The sequence below is a fragment of the Phyllobates terribilis genome, unplaced genomic scaffold (assembly GCF_046119375.1).
Source record: "Phyllobates terribilis strain yellow unplaced genomic scaffold, ASM4611937v1 Scaffold_11__3_contigs__length_659146591, whole genome shotgun sequence".
Lineage (NCBI taxonomy): Eukaryota > Metazoa > Chordata > Amphibia > Anura > Dendrobatidae > Phyllobates > Phyllobates terribilis.
Genome location: NW_027362771.1, coordinates 346,007,603 through 346,029,575, shown reverse-complemented (window position 1 = coordinate 346,029,575; position 21,973 = coordinate 346,007,603). Strand labels below are relative to the sequence as shown.

The 21,973-nt window shown below is 48.0% G+C and overlaps 1 protein-coding gene and 3 non-coding genes across 4 annotated transcripts; all 4 read left to right on the top strand.

The window, feature by feature from the left end:
* The first annotated feature begins 2,601 nt into the window (after positions 1-2,601).
* RPS17 (ribosomal protein S17) lies at positions 2,602-21,390 on the top strand. Its single transcript, XM_073652850.1, has 5 exons — positions 2,602-2,752; positions 10,378-10,529; positions 12,371-12,476; positions 19,920-19,985; positions 21,267-21,390. The coding sequence occupies exons 1-5, from the start codon at positions 2,750-2,752 to the stop codon at positions 21,345-21,347; spliced, it is 408 nt and encodes a 135-aa protein (XP_073508951.1). The 5' UTR covers positions 2,602-2,749; the 3' UTR covers positions 21,348-21,390.
* LOC141168028 (small nucleolar RNA SNORA71) lies at positions 9,793-9,923 on the top strand. The gene has a single exon (XR_012251784.1). It is a non-coding gene; the product is annotated as a small nucleolar RNA SNORA71 (small nucleolar RNA).
* Positions 12,178-12,303, top strand: LOC141168027 (small nucleolar RNA SNORA71). The gene has a single exon (XR_012251783.1). It is a non-coding gene; the product is annotated as a small nucleolar RNA SNORA71 (small nucleolar RNA).
* Positions 20,067-20,192, top strand: LOC141168026 (small nucleolar RNA SNORA71). Its single transcript, XR_012251782.1, has one exon. It is a non-coding gene; the product is annotated as a small nucleolar RNA SNORA71 (small nucleolar RNA).
* Positions 21,391-21,973: the final 583 nt, after the last annotated feature.

The window sequence follows — 21,973 nt, the reverse complement described above, 5'->3', positions numbered from 1 at the left end:
GGTCACTTGTGGGGGGTTTCAACTGTTTAGGCACATTAGGGGCTCCCCAAACACGACATGGCGTCTGCTAATTATTCAAGCAAATTTAACATTCAAAAAGTCAAATGATGCTCCTTCCCTTCCGAATCCTGCGATGCGCCCAAACAGTGTTTTTTCCCCACATATGGGGTATCGGCTTACTCAGGAGGAATTGCACAACAAATGGTATGGGGCAATTTCTCCTGTTACCCTTATGAAAATGCAAAATTTGGGGCTGAAAAACATTTTTGTGGGAAAAAGGTGAAAATTTTATTTTTACAGCTCAATGTTATAAACTTCTGTGAAGCACCTGGGGGTTCAAGGTGTTCACTACACATCTAGATAAGTTCCCTGAGGGGTCTAGTTTCCAAAATGGTGTCACTTGTGGGGGGTTTCTACTGTTTAGGCACATCAGGGGCTCCCCAAACACGACATGGCGTCCGCTAATTATTCAAGCAAATTTTATATTCAAAAAGTCAAATGGCACTCTTTCCCTTCCAAACCCTGCCTTGTGCCCAAATAGTGTTTTTCCTCACATATGGGGCATCAGCTTACTCAGGAGGATTGCACAACAAATGGTATGGGGCAATTTCTCCTGTTACCCTTATGAAAACGCAAAATTTGGGGCTGAAAAACATTTTTGTGGGAAAAATGTAAACATTTTATTTTTACGGCTCAATGTTATAAACTTTTGTGAAGCACTTGGGGGTTCAAGGTGTTCACCACACATCTAGATAAGTTCCCTGAAGGGTCTAGTTTCCAAAATAGTGTCACTTGTGGTGGGTTTCCACTGTTTAGGCACATCAGGGGCTCCCCAAGCACGACATGGTGTCCGCTAATTATTCAGGCACATTTTACATTCAAAAAATCAAATGGCGCTCCTTCCCTTCCGAACCCTGTTGTGCACCCAAACAGTGGTTGTTCCCCACATACGGGGCATCGGCTTACTCAGGAGAAATTGCACAACAAATGTTGAGTTCCATTTTCTCTTGTTAGCCTTGTGAAAATAAAAAAAATTTGGTCTGAAATAAACATTTTGTGAAAAAAAGTTAAATGTTCATTTTTTCCTTCCATGTTGCTTCAGTTTTTGTGAAGCACTTGAAGGGTTAATAAACTTATTGAATGTGGTTTTGAGTACCTTGAGGGGTGTAGTTTTTAGAATGGTGTCACTTTTGGGTATTTTTTGTCATATAGATCCCTCAAAGTCACTTCAAATATGATGTGGTCCCTAAAAAATTGGTTTTGTGAATTTTGTTGGAAAAATGAGAAATCGCTGGTCAACTTTTAACCCTTATAACTTCTGAACAAAAAAATGTTGGTTCCAAAATTGTGCTGATGTAAAGTAGACATGTGGGAAATGTTATTTATTAACTATTTTGTGTGACATATCTCTCTGATTTAAGGGCATGAAAAGTCAAAGTTTGAAAATTGCAAAATGTTAACATTTTTTGCCAAATTTCCTTTTTTTTCACAAGTAAACGCAAGTCATATCGAAGAAATTTTACCACTATCATGAAGTACAATATGTCATGAAAAAGCAATCGCAGTATCAGTGGGATCAGTTGAAGCGTTCCAGAGTAATTACCTCATAAATGACAGAGGTCAGAAATTGTAAAATTTGGCCCGGTCATTAAAGAAGTTGTCCAGTACTTTTTGTATATTAGTATATTAGTATTAGTTGTATATATTGTCTGTGAGTGACGCTATCACTGGCCGCTCACAGGCCTCACGTGACCCCCGGCTTTCTCTTCCGCTGATGTCATGTCAAGTGAGGCGTGACATCAGTGACGTGCTCCCCGAGGTGGATGCTGAGCTTTGGGTGGGGTTACCCCGCACGTCACACCCAGCATCCACCGCGCACTTTCCCAATGAATGAGGAGAGGGAGAGCGTGCGGTGGATGCCGGGTGTGACGTGCGGGGTAACCTCGCCCACAGCCCATCTCTCATCGTGGAACCAGGAAGACAAAGACCCCCGAGTGCAGCCGGAACTTGACGTGACATCAGCGGATATCAGAGCCGGCTGCAGCCGGGGGTCACGTGATGCCAGTGAGCGGCCAGCGATAGCGCCCCTCACAGGCAATACATACAACTAAAGGTAATTACAAAAACACTTATGGGCACTGGGTGAATACATTGGGGCAATTGAAAAAAGTACTGGACAACTCCAGACATGCAAAAGAATAAGAAATCAGGAAGTTTGCACTTTTGCACTTTTTCTACAATTTCATCGCACTTGGAATTTTTCTCCCGTTTTCCAGTACACTATATGGTAAAATGGATGGTGACATTCAAAAGTACAACTCGCCCTGCAGAAAACAAGCCCTCCTACGGCTATATTGACGGAAAAATAAAAAAGTTATGGCTCTGAAAAGAAGAAGAAGAAAAAACAAAACCCCAAATAATGGAAAATGGCCTGGAGATGAAGGGATTAGAATGCCAGGTTTCTGTCACGTAAACTCTGTCATGATATAAATAATTTGAAGTGCGTTTATATACACTGTGCTGTGTGTATGTACGTGTATATATAGATAAATACATCTAGGACCTACGCGCATGCGTACACATGTACACACGGCCGTATGCCTTTCCTAGCGGCCAACTCAGTAGAAGCTGCACCTTTCCTCCAAGCCACTAGAGGCCGCCAGCGCCAGTGTCGTTCACGTTCTCGCTTCCGCCTGTTTATAGCCTCGCTCCCGGCATCCTTTGCCCTCTTCTACCAGCTCGGTCCAACATGGTGGGTCACTTATCTTACTCTGTCTGTCGCACAATCCGCAGTCATCCTTCGCCTGCGCCCTGAGATTCTGCTCGCTCGGCCCGGCAGCGGCTCCCAGACACCCTCCTGATGTGGCTGCATTGGATATTGGCTGCAGCTTCCCGTCCTGGCGGAGATTACAGACGGTGTCCGTGCCTGTGAGGGTGTCGCGGAGGCCCGCTTGTCGTGCGGGGTGTCGCGGTGGAAGGCCTCTCGTTGAAATGTTTCTTACCTCCGTGAGGCGGTGAGCGCTGGGCGGGTTGTGCACTGTAATACCGGGTGGTATCCGCAGCACAAGCCGGGGATTGTGGCCTACACCCTGTGCTGTGGATACGGGTGTACTGTATGTGGCTGAGCCGTGTTTATGAAGGGTGTACGGTGTAAGCTGCTGGCCTGTGTATATGGAGGCGGATGGGTGTACTGTATATACTGCTGGCCTGTGTATATGGAGGGGGGGTGCTGTATATACTGCTGGCCTGTGTATATGGAGGGGGGGTTCTGTGTATATGGAGGGGGGGTGCTGTATATACTGCTGGCCTGTGTATATGGAGGGGGGGGTGTACTGTATATACTGCTGGCCTGTGTATATGGAGGGGGGGGTGTACTGTATATACTGCTGGCCTGTGTATATGGAGGGGGGGGTGCTGTATATACTGCTGGCCTGTGTATATGGAGGGGGGGGGGTGCTGTATATACTGCTGGCCTGTGTATATGGAGGGGGGTGTGCTGTATATACTGCTGGCCTGTGTATATGGAGGGGGGGGTGTACTGTATATACTGCTGGCCTGTGTATATGGAGGGGGGTGTACGATGTAAGTTGCTGGCCTGTGTATATGGAGGCAGGGTGTATGGTGTAAGTTGCTGGCCTGTGTATATGGAGGCAGGGTGTACGGTGTAAGTTGCTGGCCTGTGTATATGGAGGCAGGGTGTACGGTGTAAGCTGCTGGCCTGTGTATATGGAGGCAGGGTGTACGGTGTAAGCTGCTGGCCTGTGTATATGGAGGGGGTGTACGGTGTAAGCTGCTGGCCTGTGTATATGGAGGGGGTGTACGGTGTAAGCTGCTGGCCTGTGTATATGGAGGGGGTGTACGGTGTAAGCTGCTGGCCTGTGTATATGGAGGGGGTGTAAGCTGCTGGCCTGTGTATATGGAGGGGGTGTAAGCTGCTGGCCTGTGTATATGGAGGGGGTGTACGGTGTAAGCTGCTGGCCTGTGTATATGGAGGGGGTGTACGGTGTAAGCTGCCGGCCTGTGTATATGGAGGGGGTGTAAGCTGCCGGCCTGTGTATATGGAGGGGGTGTAAGCTGCCGGCCTGTGGATATGGAGGGGGTGTAAGCTGCCGGCCTGTGGATATGGAGGGGGTGTAAGCTGCCGGCCTGTGGATATGGAGGGGGTGTAAGCTGCCGGCCTGTGGATATGGAGGGGGTGTAAGCTGCCGGCCTGTGGATATGGAGGGGGTGTAAGCTGCCGGCCTGTGGATATGGAGGGGGTGTAAGCTGCCGGCCTGTGGATATGGAGGGGGTGTAAGCTGCCGGCCTGTGGATATGGAGGGGGTGTAAGCTGCCGGCCTGTGGATATGGAGGGGGTGTAAGCTGCCGGCCTGTGGATATGGAGGGGGTGTAAGCTGCCGGCCTGTGGATATGGAGGGGGTGTAAGCTGCCGGCCTGTGGATATGGAGGGGGTGTAAGCTGCCGGCCTGTGGATATGGAGGGGGTGTAAGCTGCCGGCCTGTGGATATGGAGGGGGTGTAAGCTGCCGGCCTGTGGATATGGAGGGGGTGTAAGCTGCCGGCCTGTGGATATGGAGGGGGTGTAAGCTGCCGGCCTGTGGATATGGAGGGGGTGTAAGCTGCCGGCCTGTGTATATGGAGGGGGTGTAAGCTGCCGGCCTGTGTATATGGAGGGGGTGTAAGCTGCCGGCCTGTGTATATGGAGGGGGTGTAAGCTGCTGGCCTGTGTATATGGAGGGGGTGTAAGCTGCTGGCCTGTGTATATGGAGGGGGTGTACGGTGTAAGCTGCCGGCCTGTGTATATGGAGGGGGTGTAAGCTGCCGGCCTGTGTATATGGAGGGGGTGTAAGCTGCTGGCCTGTGTATATGGAGGGGGTGTACGGTGTAAGCTGCCGGCCTGTGTATATGGAGGGGGTGTAAGCTGCCGGCCTGTGTATATGGAGGGGGTGTAAGCTGCTGGCCTGTGTATATGGAGGGGGTGTAAGCTGCTGGCCTGTGTATATGGAGGGGGTGTAAGCTGCTGGCCTGTGTATATGGAGGGGGTGTACGGTGTAAGCTGCCGGCCTGTGTATATGGAGGGGGTGTAAGCTGCTGGCCTGTGGATATGGAGGGGGTGTAAGCTGCCGGCCTGTGGATATGGAGGGGGTGTAAGCTGCCGGCCTGTGGATATGGAGGGGGTGTAAGCTGCCGGCCTGTGGATATGGAGGGGGTGTAAGCTGCCGGCCTGTGGATATGGAGGGGGTGTAAGCTGCCGGCCTGTGGATATGGAGGGGGTGTAAGCTGCCGGCCTGTGGATATGGAGGGGGTGTAAGCTGCCGGCCTGTGTATATGGAGGGGGTGTAAGCTGCTGGCCTGTGTATATGGAGGGGGTGTAAGCTGCTGGCCTGTGTATATGGAGGGGGTGTACGGTGTAAGCTGCCGGCCTGTGTATATGGAGGGGGTGTAAGCTGCCGGCCTGTGTATATGGAGGGGGTGTAAGCTGCTGGCCTGTGTATATGGAGGGGGTGTACGGTGTAAGCTGCCGGCCTGTGTATATGGAGGGGGTGTAAGCTGCCGGCCTGTGTATATGGAGGGGGTGTAAGCTGCTGGCCTGTGTATATGGAGGGGGTGTAAGCTGCTGGCCTGTGTATATGGAGGGGGTGTAAGCTGCTGGCCTGTGTATATGGAGGGGGTGTACGGTGTAAGCTGCCGGCCTGTGTATATGGAGGGGGTGTAAGCTGCTGGCCTGTGTATATGGAGGGGGTGTAAGCTGCTGGCCTGTGTATATGGAGGGGGTGTAAGCTGCTGGCCTGTGTATATGGAGGGGGTGTACGGTGTAAGCTGCCGGCCTGTGTATATGGAGGGGGTGTAAGCTGCCGGCCTGTGTATATGGAGGGGGTGTAAGCTGCTGGCCTGTGTATATGGAGGGGGTGTACGGTGTAAGCTGCCGGCCTGTGTATATGGAGGGGGTGTAAGCTGCCGGCCTGTGTATATGGAGGGGGTGTAAGCTGCCGGCCTGTGTATATGGAGGGGGTGTAAGCTGCTGGCCTGTGTATATGGAGGGGGTGTACGGTGTAAGCTGCCGGCCTGTGTATATGGAGGGGGTGTAAGCTGCCGGCCTGTGTATATGGAGGGGGTGTAAGCTGCTGGCCTGTGTATATGGAGGGGGTGTAAGCTGCTGGCCTGTGTATATGGAGGGGGTGTACGGTGTAAGCTGCCGGCCTGTGTATATGGAGGGGGTGTAAGCTGCCGGCCTGTGTATATGGAGGGGGTGTAAGCTGCTGGCCTGTGTATATGGAGGGGGTGTACGGTGTAAGCTGCCGGCCTGTGTATATGGAGGGGGTGTAAGCTGCCGGCCTGTGTATATGGAGGGGGTGTAAGCTGCCGGCCTGTGTATATGGAGGGGGTGTAAGCTGCTGGCCTGTGTATATGGAGGGGGTGTAAGCTGCTGGCCTGTGTATATGGAGGGGGTGTACGGTGTAAGCTGCCGGCCTGTGTATATGGAGGGGGTGTAAGCTGCTGGCCTGTGTATATGGAGGGGGTGTAAGCTGCTGGCCTGTGTATATGGAGGGGGTGTAAGCTGCTGGCCTGTGTATATGGAGGGGGTGTACGGTGTAAGCTGCCGGCCTGTGTATATGGAGGGGGTGTAAGCTGCCGGCCTGTGTATATGGAGGGGGTGTAAGCTGCTGGCCTGTGTATATGGAGGGGGTGTAAGCTGCTGGCCTGTGTATATGGAGGGGGTGTACGGTGTAAGCTGCCGGCCTGTGTATATGGAGGGGGTGTAAGCTGCCGGCCTGTGTATATGGAGGGGGTGTAAGCTGCTGGCCTGTGTATATGGAGGGGGTGTAAGCTGCTGGCCTGTGTATATGGAGGGGGTGTACGGTGTAAGCTGCCGGCCTGTGTATATGGAGGGGGTGTAAGCTGCCGGCCTGTGTATATGGAGGGGGTGTAAGCTGCTGGCCTGTGTATATGGAGGGGGTGTAAGCTGCTGGCCTGTGTATATGGAGGGGGTGTACGGTGTAAGCTGCCGGCCTGTGTATATGGAGGGGGTGTAAGCTGCCGGCCTGTGTATATGGAGGGGGTGTAAGCTGCCGGCCTGTGTATATGGAGGGGGTGTAAGCTGCTGGCCTGTGTATATGGAGGGGGTGTAAGCTGCTGGCCTGTGTATATGGAGGGGGTGTACGGTGTAAGCTGCCGGCCTGTGTATATGGAGGGGGTGTAAGCTGCCGGCCTGTGTATATGGAGGGGGTGTAAGCTGCCGGCCTGTGTATATGGAGGGGGTGTACGGTGTAAGCTGCCGGCCTGTGTATATGGAGGGGGTGTAAGCTGCCGGCCTGTGTATATGGAGGGGGTGTAAGCTGCTGGCCTGTGTATATGGAGGGGGTGTAAGCTGCTGGCCTGTGTATATGGAGGGGGTGTAAGCTGCTGGCCTGTGTATATGGAGGGGGTGTACGGTGTAAGCTGCCGGCCTGTGTATATGGAGGGGGTGTAAGCTGCCGGCCTGTGTATATGGAGGGGGTGTAAGCTGCTGGCCTGTGTATATGGAGGGGGTGTACGGTGTAAGCTGCCGGCCTGTGTATATGGAGGGGGTGTAAGCTGCCGGCCTGTGTATATGGAGGGGGTGTAAGCTGCCGGCCTGTGTATATGGAGGGGGTGTAAGCTGCTGGCCTGTGTATATGGAGGGGGTGTACGGTGTAAGCTGCCGGCCTGTGTATATGGAGGGGGTGTAAGCTGCCGGCCTGTGTATATGGAGGGGGTGTAAGCTGCTGGCCTGTGTATATGGAGGGGGTGTAAGCTGCTGGCCTGTGTATATGGAGGGGGTGTAAGCTGCTGGCCTGTGTATATGGAGGGGGTGTAAGCTGCCGGCCTGTGTATATGGAGGGGGTGTACGGTGTAAGCTGCCGGCCTGTGTATATGGAGGGGGTGTACGGTGTAAGCTGCCGGCCTGTGTATATGGAGGGGGTGTACGGTGTAAGCTGCCGGCCTGTGTATATGGAGGGGGTGTACGGTGTAAGCTGCCGGCCTGTGTATATGGAGGGGGTGTACGGTGTAAGCTGCCGGCCTGTGTATATGGAGGGGGTGTACGGTGTAAGCTGCCGGCCTGTGTATATGGAGGGGGTGTACGGTGTAAGCTGCCGGCCTGTGTATATGGAGGGGGTGTACGGTGTAAGCTGCCGGCCTGTGTATATGGAGGGGGTGTACGGTGTAAGCTGCCGGCCTGTGTATATGGAGGGGGTGTACGGTGTAAGCTGCCGGCCTGTGTATATGGAGGGGGTGTACGGTGTAAGCTGCCGGCCTGTGTATATGGAGGGGGTGTACGGTGTAAGCTGCCGGCCTGTGTATATGGAGGGGGTGTACGGTGTAAGCTGCCGGCCTGTGTATATGGAGGGGGTGTAAGCTGCCGGCCTGTGTATATGGAGGGGGTGTAAGCTGCCGGCCTGTGTATATGGAGGGGGTGTAAGCTGCCGGCCTGTGTATATGGAGGGGGTGTAAGCTGCCGGCCTGTGTATATGGAGGGGGTGTAAGCTGCCGGCCTGTGTATATGGAGGGGGTGTAAGCTGCCGGCCTGTGTATATGGAGGGGGTGTAAGCTGCCGGCCTGTGTATATGGAGGGGGTGTAAGCTGCCGGCCTGTGTATATGGAGGGGGTGTAAGCTGCCGGCCTGTGTATATGGAGGGGGTGTAAGCTGCCGGCCTGTGTATATGGAGGGGGTGTAAGCTGCCGGCCTGTGTATATGGAGGGGGTGTAAGCTGCCGGCCTGTGTATATGGAGGGGGTGTAAGCTGCCGGCCTGTGTATATGGAGGGGGTGTAAGCTGCCGGCCTGTGTATATGGAGGGGGTGTAAGCTGCCGGCCTGTGTATATGGAGGGGGTGTAAGCTGCCGGCCTGTGTATATGGAGGGGGTGTACAGTGTAAGCTGCCGGCCTGTGTATATGGAGGGGGTGTACAGTGTAAGCTGCCGGCCTGTGTATATGGAGGGGGGTGTACTGTATATACTGCTGGCCTGTGTATATGGAGGCAGGGTGTACAGTTTGCTGTTGGCCTCTGTATATGCAGGGGGGTGTACGGTGTAAGCTGCTGGCCTGTGTATATGGAGGGGGTGTACTGTATATACTGTTGGCCTGTGTATATGGAGGGGGGGGGTGTACGGTGTAAGCTGCTGGCCTGTGTATATGGAGGGGGTGTACTGTATATACTGTTGGCCTGTGTATATGGAGGGGGGGGGGTGTACGGTGTAAGCTGCTGGCCTGTGTATATGGAGAGGGGTGTACTGTATATACTGCTGGCCTCTGTATATGCAGGCGGGATGTAGGGTGTATACAGCGGCTGGCCTCTGTATATGGAGGGAGGGGTGTAGGGTGTATACGGCGGCTGGCCTCTGTATATGGAGGAGGGTGTATAGAGGGTTAGTGTACAGTGTGGCGGTGGATATGCAGTACTAGCATCCTATCCTGTATGTCCTTGCTACACTGTGGTGTTGGGTGTTATAATCTGTATGGGGCGGTGTGCACCTGTATTGTCTTATGTTTGCAGGTTGTGTTTCTGTCAGTTGCTGCTGTTGCATATTATACTGTACCATAAAGGCCTCATACACATTAGACTCGTAACAGCCGGCGTAACCAACAACCCAATGTGTATGGGGTCCTCCAGACAGAAGATACTGAGCAGCTTTTCAGAGCAAGACAACTCCGCAGCAGTAACACAATCTTTGTCTAATTCATCCTGTCTGTGGATCCGGCAGCCATGAATCTGACTGCTTTATCGGACATCGGTGGTACATGGGCTCTTGATGCTATGTTTTGCTACATACACTTCCTGCATCGAAAGTGATTGTGGTTCTGCACGTAGCCCAGTCATTGATACTGCAGGTAGAGAAACTTGTGAAAGCTTTTCCGTATTTGGGAATCATTCACAATGGCTTCCAAGCCCTGTGGCTTTCTCACACGTCTTGAGTAGGTGCTGGACTTCTTATGGACAGTAAATATAACTAAAATCTTGGAAGTGGTAAGTTGAGTATGTCCATATAAAAACCCCAATATTTACCTCACTGTTCCACTGCCATTACTTTGCTCGGTCCTTCACCAGTCTCTAGTTCCTGCTTCAGTGATGTCTCAATGCACAGACTGGTCACCGCTGTTGTCAGTGATTGACTGACTGAGTTGTGTGTTGAGAGAGACCTGGAAGTAGAGACTGGCAGTAATTTTTAAAATGTTGATGTGCCTTTGTTTTCCTTTCTTGTTTTGGCTGTTACTAGGCATTATTGCAGATATTTTGCAGTGCATGTTCCTTCTTTCATTTGCGGCCTACCCAAGGCCTTCTTATTTGTTGGCTGTACAGTGTTGAGTGGCACTTGTGTTTTAAATGTCTTTTTATTTGTCATCTGTGCCTCTTAATATAGGGACGTGTCAGAACAAAGACCGTGAAGAAGGCCGCTCGGGTCATCATTGAAAAGTACTACACCCGGCTGGGCAATGACTTCCACACAAACAAGCGTGTTTGTGAGGAGATCGCCATCATCCCCAGCAAAAAGCTGCGCAACAAGATCGCTGGGTAAGAGCTGCTGCCAAGAGGCAAGCTTTAGTATCAAAAGTGCAAACAAGATAAAAATTAAAAATCTGACTTCATGCAGTTGTAGAGGAGCTCTGTGACCACAGAAACTCCCATATTTAGTACTGTAGTTCCACCTGCATGTGTCCATCTGAATAGAGTTTAGAAGACCTTTCACCAGGTCAAAAGCGGCCAGTTTTTGCTGTTATTTTATTCCCACTTAACCCATCGGTAATTCTTGGATTTAAAAAAAAAAAAAAAAAAAAAAGTCAAACTGGCATGGATTTATATTGTGTGATCAACTTATGCTGCTTTAAATGCAGCATGAATAGTAAAAAAAAACACATTTATACTTGCCTCTCCGGTGGCCCCCGGTCTTCTCTCCGGTGGCGTCCTCTGTCCTCGTGTTCTCAAAAGACCTGCGGTGACGTCATTTAATCATGTGATAGTCACGAGACTGCTAACGTCGGCGGTCGCACGACAATCACATGACTAAATGACGTCACCGCATGTCCTTTGAGAACACCACGGGAACCCGAGGACAGAGGACGCCACCGGAGAGGTAAGTATAATGTGTGTGGTGTGTGTGTGTTTTTTTTTTTTTTTTAACTAATGGTACCCGGGTTGGATGAGAGTCTCCTCTTCTCCAGACCTGGGTACTATCCGCGCATTGAACCGCATGCATACATGCGAATGTTATGCGGGTCAATGGCTATTTCGCCACAATTACGCACAAGAAATGGTTGTGCTGCGGATTTTTCCGCAGCAGATTTCCACAGCATGTGCACAGCACATGCGGATTATCTTTGGGAAACATGGCAGACAACTTTAATAAGCGTTTTTAATGCGCTTTTGCGGCAGAAATGCAGACACAGAAACGCATTAAATCTGCATCGTGGGCACACAGCCTTAGTTGCATCTTGGTTGCATCAGGTTTTTGTTTTGTTTTTTTCTTCCATCTATTCTTTTTCACCAAGGCAGGCAGTCTGAACTTTTTTTTTTAATCTACTGATTCTTAAAGCACACGCCAGCGTTTTGTTTTTTCCCTGCGCTTGAGTGATGCCATTAATCGAAGTTCCCTGCCCTTAGTATTATACTCACCAGCTGTTCCCTGCGCTGCTCCAGTCCTGCGCCGCCTTCTTGGGATCGCAGCTCCTGACTGACTGGGAGTCAGAGGTAACGGTCAGAAGCTCTCAATGGAAGTCTATGAAGGCCTCGTTCTTACCTTTTTCTGCCTCTCATTGAGTTGTGACTTCTGAATCGCCCAGCAAACATTGGAGTAATCCAGCAGGTCACAACCTGCTGGAGATTAACTGGAGCAGCCATGGCCAATCAGAGGCCATGGATGAGTTCCCATAGGATTTGTACTGTTACTTCAGGGCACTATAGCACCCAGTGTGTGCCTCCATCATATCTTAAAGGGGTTATCCATTACTCAGACAACCACTTTTTTAAATACAATCCACAAAAGTAAAATAAAATCACTTTATACTCTCCTCCCACACCAGAGCTATTCTAGCGATGGGTCTCCTAATACAGCCGTTTAAACCTGCCCTAAGGAGTATCAGTCTCTTTACAACTTGTATATTATAGTAAAGGACCCTTAGTGTTTTACTATCTTTGTATTTTGCCTTGCATCATGTATTGGCCAACCTGCATCGAAAGTGATTGCGGCTCTGCTTGTGACCCAGTCATTGATAATGCAGGAAAAGCATAAGTGAACGATTTTCCGTGTTTGTAGGTTGTGATGCCTTTCAAATCCTGTAACGTTCACACAGTCCTTATATTTGTGAACATATGTTGGAAGGTTTATATTCTATTCTGTATTGTACATTTTCTTGCAGGTATGTCACACATCTAATGAAGCGCATCCAGAGAGGCCCTGTCAGAGGCATTTCTATCAAACTGCAAGAGGAGGAGAGGGAGAGAAGGGATAACTATGTCCCAGAGGTAAGGGTCCCTACAAAAAGTCATCTCTCCTTAATGTGCTGCTTTATATTTACTTTTGGAGGTCTATTGTAGCAATGCAATGTTGTGAAGCAAGGGTGATTGGACATGGTGGAACTAAACTTGTACAGAGTGATATTAAAAGTTGTGACTTATGATCTGACCCAAAATCAGGGCTGTGGAGTCAGTATAAAATGGACCGACTCCTAAAATATATAATAAATTGGGTACAGTAGTTCAATGCAGTTTGTGGGGAATATTTTTTCATAAGAATTTGGGAAAGTTATGAAATGTCCTATTCCTGATCTAAGGGTCTAGACTTTTAGCTGAGATGAATCTGTGCTACAGTAAATTTTATCTCTTAAGCATGAGCCATGTATGAGGGAGTCGTGGAGTCGGTGTCATGGAAATTGAGCAGTCTGAGATTTGGCTTATCGACTCCACAACCTTGCCTAAAATGTTGGTTTTGAGCATCTAGATCAGGGGTCTCAAACACGCGGCCCGCGGGCGGCCCCTGAGGCTGCTTTATGCGGCCCGCAGGCACAGACCCCTTGACGATCCCGACCTGGTCCAGGAGGAGCCGCCGACAGCAGCGCAGCATTGCCGCACAGAGACTGTTTCCCAGCACAGCATTTCCAATGCCAGCCGCCGGCCAATCAGAGGCCAGCAGCTGATATCTGCGTGTCGGCGCAGCGAGTATGACGTCATTGCCATATGCAGATGTCAGCTGCTGGCCTCTGATTGGCCGGCGGCTGACATTGAAAATGCAGTGCTGGGAGACAGTCTCTGTGCGGCAATGCAGCGCTGCTGTCGGCGGCTCCTCCTGGACCAGGTCGGGATCGTCAAGGGGTCGGACTCTGTGGTGCCTGCGGGCCACATCTGCAGGAAGGCCGCCGAGGGAATGGAGGACGGGTGAGAATCATCTTTTTTTTTTTTTTATGTGTGTGAAGAACAGCACAGGGGGCACATAGCCACAAGATGGGGACCTGGATGGGGCACATAGCCACAAGATGGGGACCTGGATGGGGCACATAGCCACAAGAGGGGACCTGGATGGGGCACATAGCCTCAAGATGGGGACCTGGATGGGGCACATAGCCACAAGATGGGGACCTGGATGGGGCACATAGCCACAGGATGGGGACCTGGATGGGGCACATAGCCACAGGATGGGGACCTGGATGGGGCACATAGCCACAGGATGGGGACCTGGATGGGGCACATAGCCACAGGATGGGGACCTGGATGGGGCACATAGCCACAGGATGGGGACCTGGATGGGGCACATAGCCACAGGATGGGGACCTGGATGGGGCACATAGCCACAGGATGTTTGCCATTATTACTATATGATGCTAATTGTAAGACAATATTACTGAATGTGGCCAATTGGGGGAAACAAAATTGTAAAAATCAAAAAAAATAAAAATAAAGCATGAAAAAATATTGGGCACTAAAAATGCTGTTTTATATGTAAACTAAAGTAAACACAAAAAAGTGCACGTTTATTATCGCCACATCCATAACGACCCAAGCCATAAAAAAATAAACACGGAAAAAATGGTATCACTAAAAATGTCACATTGAACAAAGAATGCGGCCCCCCAAATTCAAATTTTTTCCATGTGCGGCCCATATACCCAGCCGAGTTTGAGACCCCTGATCTAGATGCTGGATAAAATTACCAGGGAATTGTATTTAATGCTATTCTGCCGTTTGGTTTGTGTTGACCTGGATGACTTAAAGGGGTTGACCACTTCTTTAGAAGTCCAACTGTATCAGTGATCTGCCTCCAGCAGTGTCCTGGACAGGATGGGTATGCTGAAGCTGGTAGAGAGGGGTTTAGGCCTGTGCTCATTACTGGCCCAGCACAATGAATGATGGGAAATGTAGTCAGAAGAAAGCGGAGGATTCTGAAAAGGAAATGATGGCTGTAAGCAATAGAGCTGATGCCAGGGCACAGGATGTGACACAGAAAGGTACAAAACAACTTGAAAGCCGAAAAAGTATATAGGGATCTTTTAGGGGCATTATCCTTAGCATTTATGGCAAAAGTAGTAACCGAGTCTGGGTAGTGGACAACCTCTTTAAGTAGTGACTAAGTGCCTTCTTCAGGCTTTGAGTGTTGTAAATACTGTATTGGCACTGTATATCAAAGAAGGTTTTTTCAAGACGACAACTCCTGTAACTTGTGGTCAGATCCTGGGACCCCTGTTAATAACCTTTCAATGTTATGGGAATTTCAGCTGGCCGTACCACTGCATGGGGAAACTTTAAAGGGGTTTTCCAGAACTTAAGTCAATGTCTATCATTAGGATATGTATTTGTAGCCCCCAAGGTGGCTGGATGTACAGAGTACAAAGCTGAAACGGGTAAGCTCCATTCACACTGTAATGACAGTTCTTGGTTTACTTCAGCTCAACATAAATTCACTTAACTGTGAGCTAAGCTGCAGTACCTGAGAGCGCACCCTACGTGGCTTTGTGGTGGTCTGCATGTGTACATCCAGCTATCTCAGGAACGGAAAACAGCCGATTGCTGAGGTGTTGGTTGGACCCCCATGTATACACATAAATATCAAAGTCTTGGACAGCGCATTTAATTTTGTATGTCGCCAATTGATTACCACATCAGCTGTTTCTCTCCTTCTTATGTTTTTAATAAAGGCAATATTTATATTGCATTGGTGTCTGGCATTCCCCTTCTTTGCCATACAATTTTGTGTATGCCTTTAGACACAATATTTTGGCTTTAATTTTTGTCCTGTAGGATTATTAGTAAGAATATCACTTCAAGAATTATAGGTCAGTACCATAAACCAGGCAACGCATCCAGCACTGCATCATAGCTTCAGTGTATAATGGACTCTTGGCACATTTGTGCAGTGGCTTCTAACTGAGGAAGATAGAATTGTAAGGATAGATGCAGCAGACTTGTTTGAGGAACATAGTTGGGCTCTGTGCACCATGCTTATGCTATCAATGTGACTTCCATTTTGTGAATAAAATGTTTCTTAACATATTCCTTAGCTGCTTCTTGTCACTGTGCTGCCTTTTCATTGCCTATTGGCTGTGCCAGTTTCCTTAGGGCGTAATGGTGTCCTCAGTTTTCCCTTGGATAGCTGTGTTCTTGCTTGCCATCAGTATTGACAGTGGTATGGTAGGGCGTGAGCGATGGTTATGCTAGCTCAGTTAGATGCCATGCACAATAATGACTGCAACATCTAAGCTGTTTACCAGAGGGAGGAAAAGCCATCGGGATCATGAGATGTGATCATGGGGCAGATTCCTTACTATGCCAGTTTGCTTGATAGGTTTACACTAACAGTGAATGTGTTCTACAGCTGCCTCAAACAGCAGAGAATGGAGATGGCTCTGATCGCTGCTGCATAACCACTTTAAATGGCACTGTAAAAGTCTAACAATTGGATTTAACCCCTTCCTGATATAAGACAAAATATTAAGTCTTAGGCCGGTTTCACACGTCCGTATATTTTATGTCCGTGTGTGTTACACGTGTGACAACTGTGCCGCATCACGTACCGGCGCCTGGGAATCGGTGTACAATTAGCATTGTTCTCAAGCATCGGGTGCTGACCGCTGCCCTCATCATGGTTCCCTGCGGGCGCTGCGATTAGCACCAGCAGGGACAATGATGAGGGTAGTAGTGTCTGCTCCCGCAGTGTCCACCTGTAAAAATAAGAATAAAATATCCATATACTCACCTGTCTTTAAAGGGGTTGTCCACTACTATTAATAAACGGCCATTCTATTTTTATGTTGAAAATAAGTATCTTTGTAAATACCTTGCCTTGCAGTTACTGCCTGTGAGCGGCGCTATCACTGTCCACTCACAGGCATCATGTGACCTCCGGCTGCAGCCGGCTCTGACATCCGCTGATGTAACGACTGCAGCTGGGGGTCTCTCTTGGTGGATGCTGCGCGCTCTCCCTCTCCTCATTCATTGGGATAGGGAAAGCGCACAGTGGATGCTGGGTGTGACGCGTGAGGTAACCCCGCCCACAACCCAGCATCCACCATGGGGACCGCATCACTGATGTCATGCCTCACTTGAGGGTCACGCGATGCCTGTGAGCGGCCAGCGATAGCGCTGCTCACAGGCAGTAACTGAAAAGCAAGGTATTTACAAAGATACTTATTTTCAACATAAAAATAGAATGGCCAAATATTAAAAGTAGTGTACAACCCATTTAAGTGTCCCCTGCTGTAATCCATGCGACCGATCACACTGCTCAGGAGCGGTGTCTTGTCACTTGCTGAGCGCAGCTCTGCGGCTCGCTCGCTGCAGTGGCTCATTCTCGGTGTGATTGGTTGCATGGGTTACAGCGGGGGACACTTAACCCCTTTCCGACGTGGTCAGAAATAGTATGCACCACGTCGGAAAGGCCGGTTCAGCGGGGGCTCCGGTGCTGAGCCCGTACTGAACTGAGCCCATGTCAGCTGATTATTACAGCTGACATGTATGTGCCCGCAACAGCCGCGGGTGGAAACTAGCTAAATAACGCTGTCAATTGCTTGACAGCGGCATTTAACAGCGCGGCGCCGGAAGCGTGTCATTCGGTGACCCTGTCACGTGATCGCGGGTCACTGATGGGTGGGCATGACAACCCTGGGTCTGCAGCAGACTCAAGTGGTTGTCATGTAAAGATTGCTATGAGCGCCACCTAGTGGTCGACACTGATGGCACAGGAGCATTTCTGCTACGTACAGGTGATCTGCTCATCGCCTCTATGTAGCAGAGGCAATTGGAGAGTTGCTGCTTCTAGTCTCCTATGGAGACTATAGAAGCAAGCAAAGTGTGTAAAAAAAAAAAAAAAAAAAAAAAAAAAAAAAAGTTTTAAAAAAATATAAGTTTAAATCACCCCATTTTGCCCCATTCAAAATAAAATAATAAAAAGTAAACCCCACATAGACATATTTGGTATCGCCGCGTTCAGAATCGCCTGATCTATCAAAATAAAAAAAGAATTAATCTGATAGGTAAACGGCGTAACGTGAAAAAAAAATTCCAAACGCCAGAATTACATTTTTTGGTCGCCGCAACATTGCAATAAAATGCAATAACGGGCGATCAAAATATCGGATCTACCCCAAAATGGTATGAATAAAAACGGCAGGCCGGTGCCCAAAAAAAGCCCTCATCCGTCCCCAGATCCTGAAAAATAAAGATTCTACGGGTCTCGGAAAACGGCGCCTTTTTTTTTTTTTCGCCACCCAAATAAAAAATAACCTATACATGTTTGGTATCCACGAAGTCGTAATGACCTGGAGAATAATAATGTCAGTTTTAGCATTCAGTGAACGTGGAAAAAAAAAACTGTGGAATTACATTTTTTTTTTTTGCAATTTCACCGCACTTGGAATTTTTTTCCCATTTTCCAGTACATGATATGGTAAAACTATTAATGGCGTTTAAAAGTACAACTCGTCCCGCAAAAAATAAGCCCTCACACTGCCATATTGACCAAAATATAAAAACGCTATGGCTCTGGGAACAAGGGGAGCAAAAAACGAAAACTCAAAAATGGAAAATGCTCCAGTCATGAAGGGGTTAAAACAGGTGAGTATGTGTGTATATGTAATGCATACATACATACATACATACATACATACATACATACATACATACATACATACATACATACATACATATGGACACTGCGGGAGCAGACACTACTACCCTCATCATTGTCCCTGCTGGTGCTGAAAGCCACGCTGGCAGGGAACCATGATGAGGACAGTGTTCAGCACCCAGTGCTAACTGTACATGGATTCCCAAGCACCGGTATGTGTCACACTGATGGCATACGTGTGCGGAACGTGTTTACACGGACCCATTGACTTGAATGGATCTGTGTGATCCATGCTGTCATCCAAAAAACAGACATGTTGGCGTGTGGATCACACTGTCCGTGGAAACACACTGATGTGTGCAGACCCATAGATTTGAATGGGTCTGCGTGTGTCAGTGTCCGGTACGTGTGGAAACTGTCACCACATGTACTGGAAAAACGGACGTGTGTAAGAGCCCTTATGTTGGTGCCCCGTGTGTGGTGCTGGTTCATGAGCTCAGCTCGAACCATACCAGGCAGATGCTAGTTGTACTATGGTACATGGCTGGCATCTGCCTGTAACTACAACGGCTGGAGCGTGCTCCAATTGCTGTAGCTTAATCACTTTACTGCAACTGTTAATTCCTGACAGTGGCAATGAAATGTCAGTGCCAATATGCGGGGTCATCGGCATCTCCAGTCCCCTCGATGCACTCACTGGGGTCTGATGGGTTGTAATGGCAGGTATGGCCTGCAGAAGGCCTCCATCACCATCAGTTTGGTCCTTCAGTGAAGCCCTGCATGGGGTGGACTTTTTAGGCAAACTTCTTTCACTATGTGATTGATCACACTACGTAGTGTGATCAGTTAGAGGTTCAAGACCCCTAAGACTAGAAAATAAAAACTTAAAAAAAAAAAAAAAAAAAAAAACAAGCAAAAGAAACTAAAACGTTGGTATTCCTGTAGTCGCCCCACAAAATACCGTAAAATCAATCGTGGGATTTTTTTTTTTTTTTTTTGCAATTTCATGGAAGGAAAAAAACTAATTTCCTAGTACATTGAACAGTGCTATTAAAAACTAAAGCTTTCCCTACCAAAATAAGCCGTCATAAACAGGGCTGTGGAGTCGGTGTCCATTTTGGTGGAGTCGGTATAAAATGGACCAACACCCGACTCCTAAAATATATAATAAATTGGGTACAGTAGTTCAATGCAGTTTGTGGGGAATATTTTTTCATAAGAATTTGGGGAAAGTTATGAAATGTCCTATAAATGTCTGTCCTATTCCTGATCTAAGGGTCTAGACTTTTAGCTGAGATGAATCTGTGCTACAGTAAATTTATCACTTAAACATGAGCCATGTATGAGGGAGTCGGAGGTTTGGCTTACCGACTCCACATCCCTGATTTTTACCCTTCTGTTTTGCAATTATTGCATCCTGATATTCTTGCTTCAATCAAATTTGCCAGGACTTTTGTAAGGATCTATGTATGGCAGAGTTACTAAGGTTGTATGAATGTGCCCTTTTAACTACTTCATGTGAATGGCCAAAATTCGATGCAGTTATCTTTTAGTTCATTGTTCTTAAACTCGTTACTTGGTTTAGGTTGTGTGTCTTGCAGAGGCTAAAACCATAAAAGTATATAATTGCCTATGCTATTCTTGTTATAACCATTAGTGCAGTGTTAACTTTCTGTAAAGGCTTTAGCTCGTACATGGTATTTTTGGCCTATTTTGTGGAGTGCAGTTTATCAGAAATTGGAAAAGCGTTCTGAGTTTAGACAACCCTTTTGATAAGATTTATTGGGGCATAAGTTTGCCGATCTTAGTTATTCAATTACAGGTACACCAACTTTTCACTTTTTCTTCTTTAGGTGTCTGCACTAGATCAAGAGATCATTGAGGTTGACCCTGACACCAAGGAAATGCTGAAGTTGCTGGTAGGTTTATGCTACTTTTTTTTTTTTTCTCTCTTTAAATAGGGCATATAAATCTGGATCCGGATACTGTTTTCTACTTGTACCTGCATCGAAAGTGATTATGGTTTGACCAGTGACCTAGTCATTGATACTGCAGGAAAAGCAATATGAAAGGTTTTCCGTATTTGGGTGTCGCTTGTACATCCCAAATCCTGTTCCTTTAAGACAACATTCCGCACTCGAAGTATTACTGTTTGTACCGGGATTTATTATTGCTAAGCAATATTTCTGATATTGCCAGCAAGTTATGGTTCTACTGATTTTTGCCATGTTTCCCTATGGGTTTTTTAAATGTCTGGAAATGGTTTCCTGGTTTTGTACATTGGGGGGGGGGGGGGGCGCACAGGGGCACATGTACAGTCCATGATGGACCCCTCCACCCATGCACATTACCAGAGGTCACTGCACACAGGTTTTCAGCAGTCATCTCTTGGAGTGAGAATATTTATAGTTATCTTGGGTGCAGAATTTACTGAAACTTAGATATAACCGCTAGAGGAAGCTATCTCCAACATTACTGCTGTCTATAAAATCCACATCCATTTCAGGGTGTCATGAATTGAGTTCTATGTTCAGTGAAACATGTTCTAATTCATGATTCTGTGTCTGAATAAATCGTGAAAATTGGCTCCTGCGCAAAAATAAAAGTTAAAGGGAACTTGTCGCCTCCTAAAACGCTAATTACCTGCAGATACAATGGTAATCTTCAGATAAATGGCATTTAAATTAATGTGTGACAGGTTTACTGGAGCAGCAGTTACAGGGAGGGAACAAAGTTAGTCTCCCTGCGGCCACTCTCTTCCAGTCATCAGGACGTTGCAGGGAAATACAACAGTCAGTACTTATTACACAATGAGCATGCTGTTATAACTCGCCCTGCATGACAGACTGCTCCACAGTGTATGTGTGAAGAGCAGGGGATCTATCAATGTGCTGGGGAATGATTATAGCCGTGCTCGCTGTATGAGTGGGGAAGGAAACAAGTAGCTGCAGAGAGAATATCAGTTCATTTTCTCCCTCTAGCTGTGCTTTCAGTAAACAATCCTAACATGATTTAAAACGCTATCTGCAGATTACCGCTATAGCTTTTTAGGTTACGGGTTGCATTTAAATATCTAAAATGATGAAGTTGAAAATGTATGGTTTTATGCTAAAGTACTGATGGTGCTGAAGTAGGAATAGATTAAACGCATACAGAAGTTTAAAGCATCTGTTAATTTTTTTTTTTTCTTTAATTTTCAGGACTTTGGCGGCCTGTCCAACCTGCAAGTAACCCAGCCTACTGTTGGCATGAACTTTAAAACACCACGGGGGGCTGTTTAAATGTTTGTATCATACCATTTCCAATAAACTTGGGAAAACCAAATGCTTGTGTAAGTTTTCTTTGGTCTTAATGGACCCTGTAAAATATAAATAAGTTCTTTGCGCTAACATAAATGAACACTGGCTCCCATTACTGTTTTGAGGTCTGTTAAAACTGAAGACTGATACAGCCGTATAAAGTAATTATATCTCTGGCATCCATGAATACAGTATATGGCTTGCTTTCTTCAATCATGAGCTCTAAACCTACTGTAGACATATAGGGCATTTATGTCAGCTGATGGCTGTCGGCTGAACGATTCTACTGACGATTGTTCAGCAGAAAGCCATCTCTGACAACTCTCCCATACATAGTATCTCTCGTTCGGCTGAACCCTAGTTCAGAGAAAGTGCTGAGCATTGGCTCTCGGTGAATAATTGTGCACATGCTGCGGAAATTTCCACTGCGGATCATCATTGTGGGAAAAAAACACAGCGCTACCAATTATTTTGCGGAAGCGGTGCGTTTTTGCCACCATTGATTTGCTTTGGAACGCATGGATTACGCATCACTGCATCTGTAGATGCCCATTCCATGCGTTTTAATGTGCGGATGGTACCTGGGTCTGGAGGAGAGGGGATTCTCC

Coding starts and splice junctions, on each gene's coding strand:
- RPS17 (XM_073652850.1), top strand. Junction 10,530..12,370: donor CTGCGCAACAAGATCGCTGG/GTAAGAGCTGCT, acceptor ATTTTCTTGCAG/GTATGTCACACATCTAATGA. Junction 12,477..19,919: donor GGGATAACTATGTCCCAGAG/GTAAGGGTCCCT, acceptor TTTCTTCTTTAG/GTGTCTGCACTAGATCAAGA.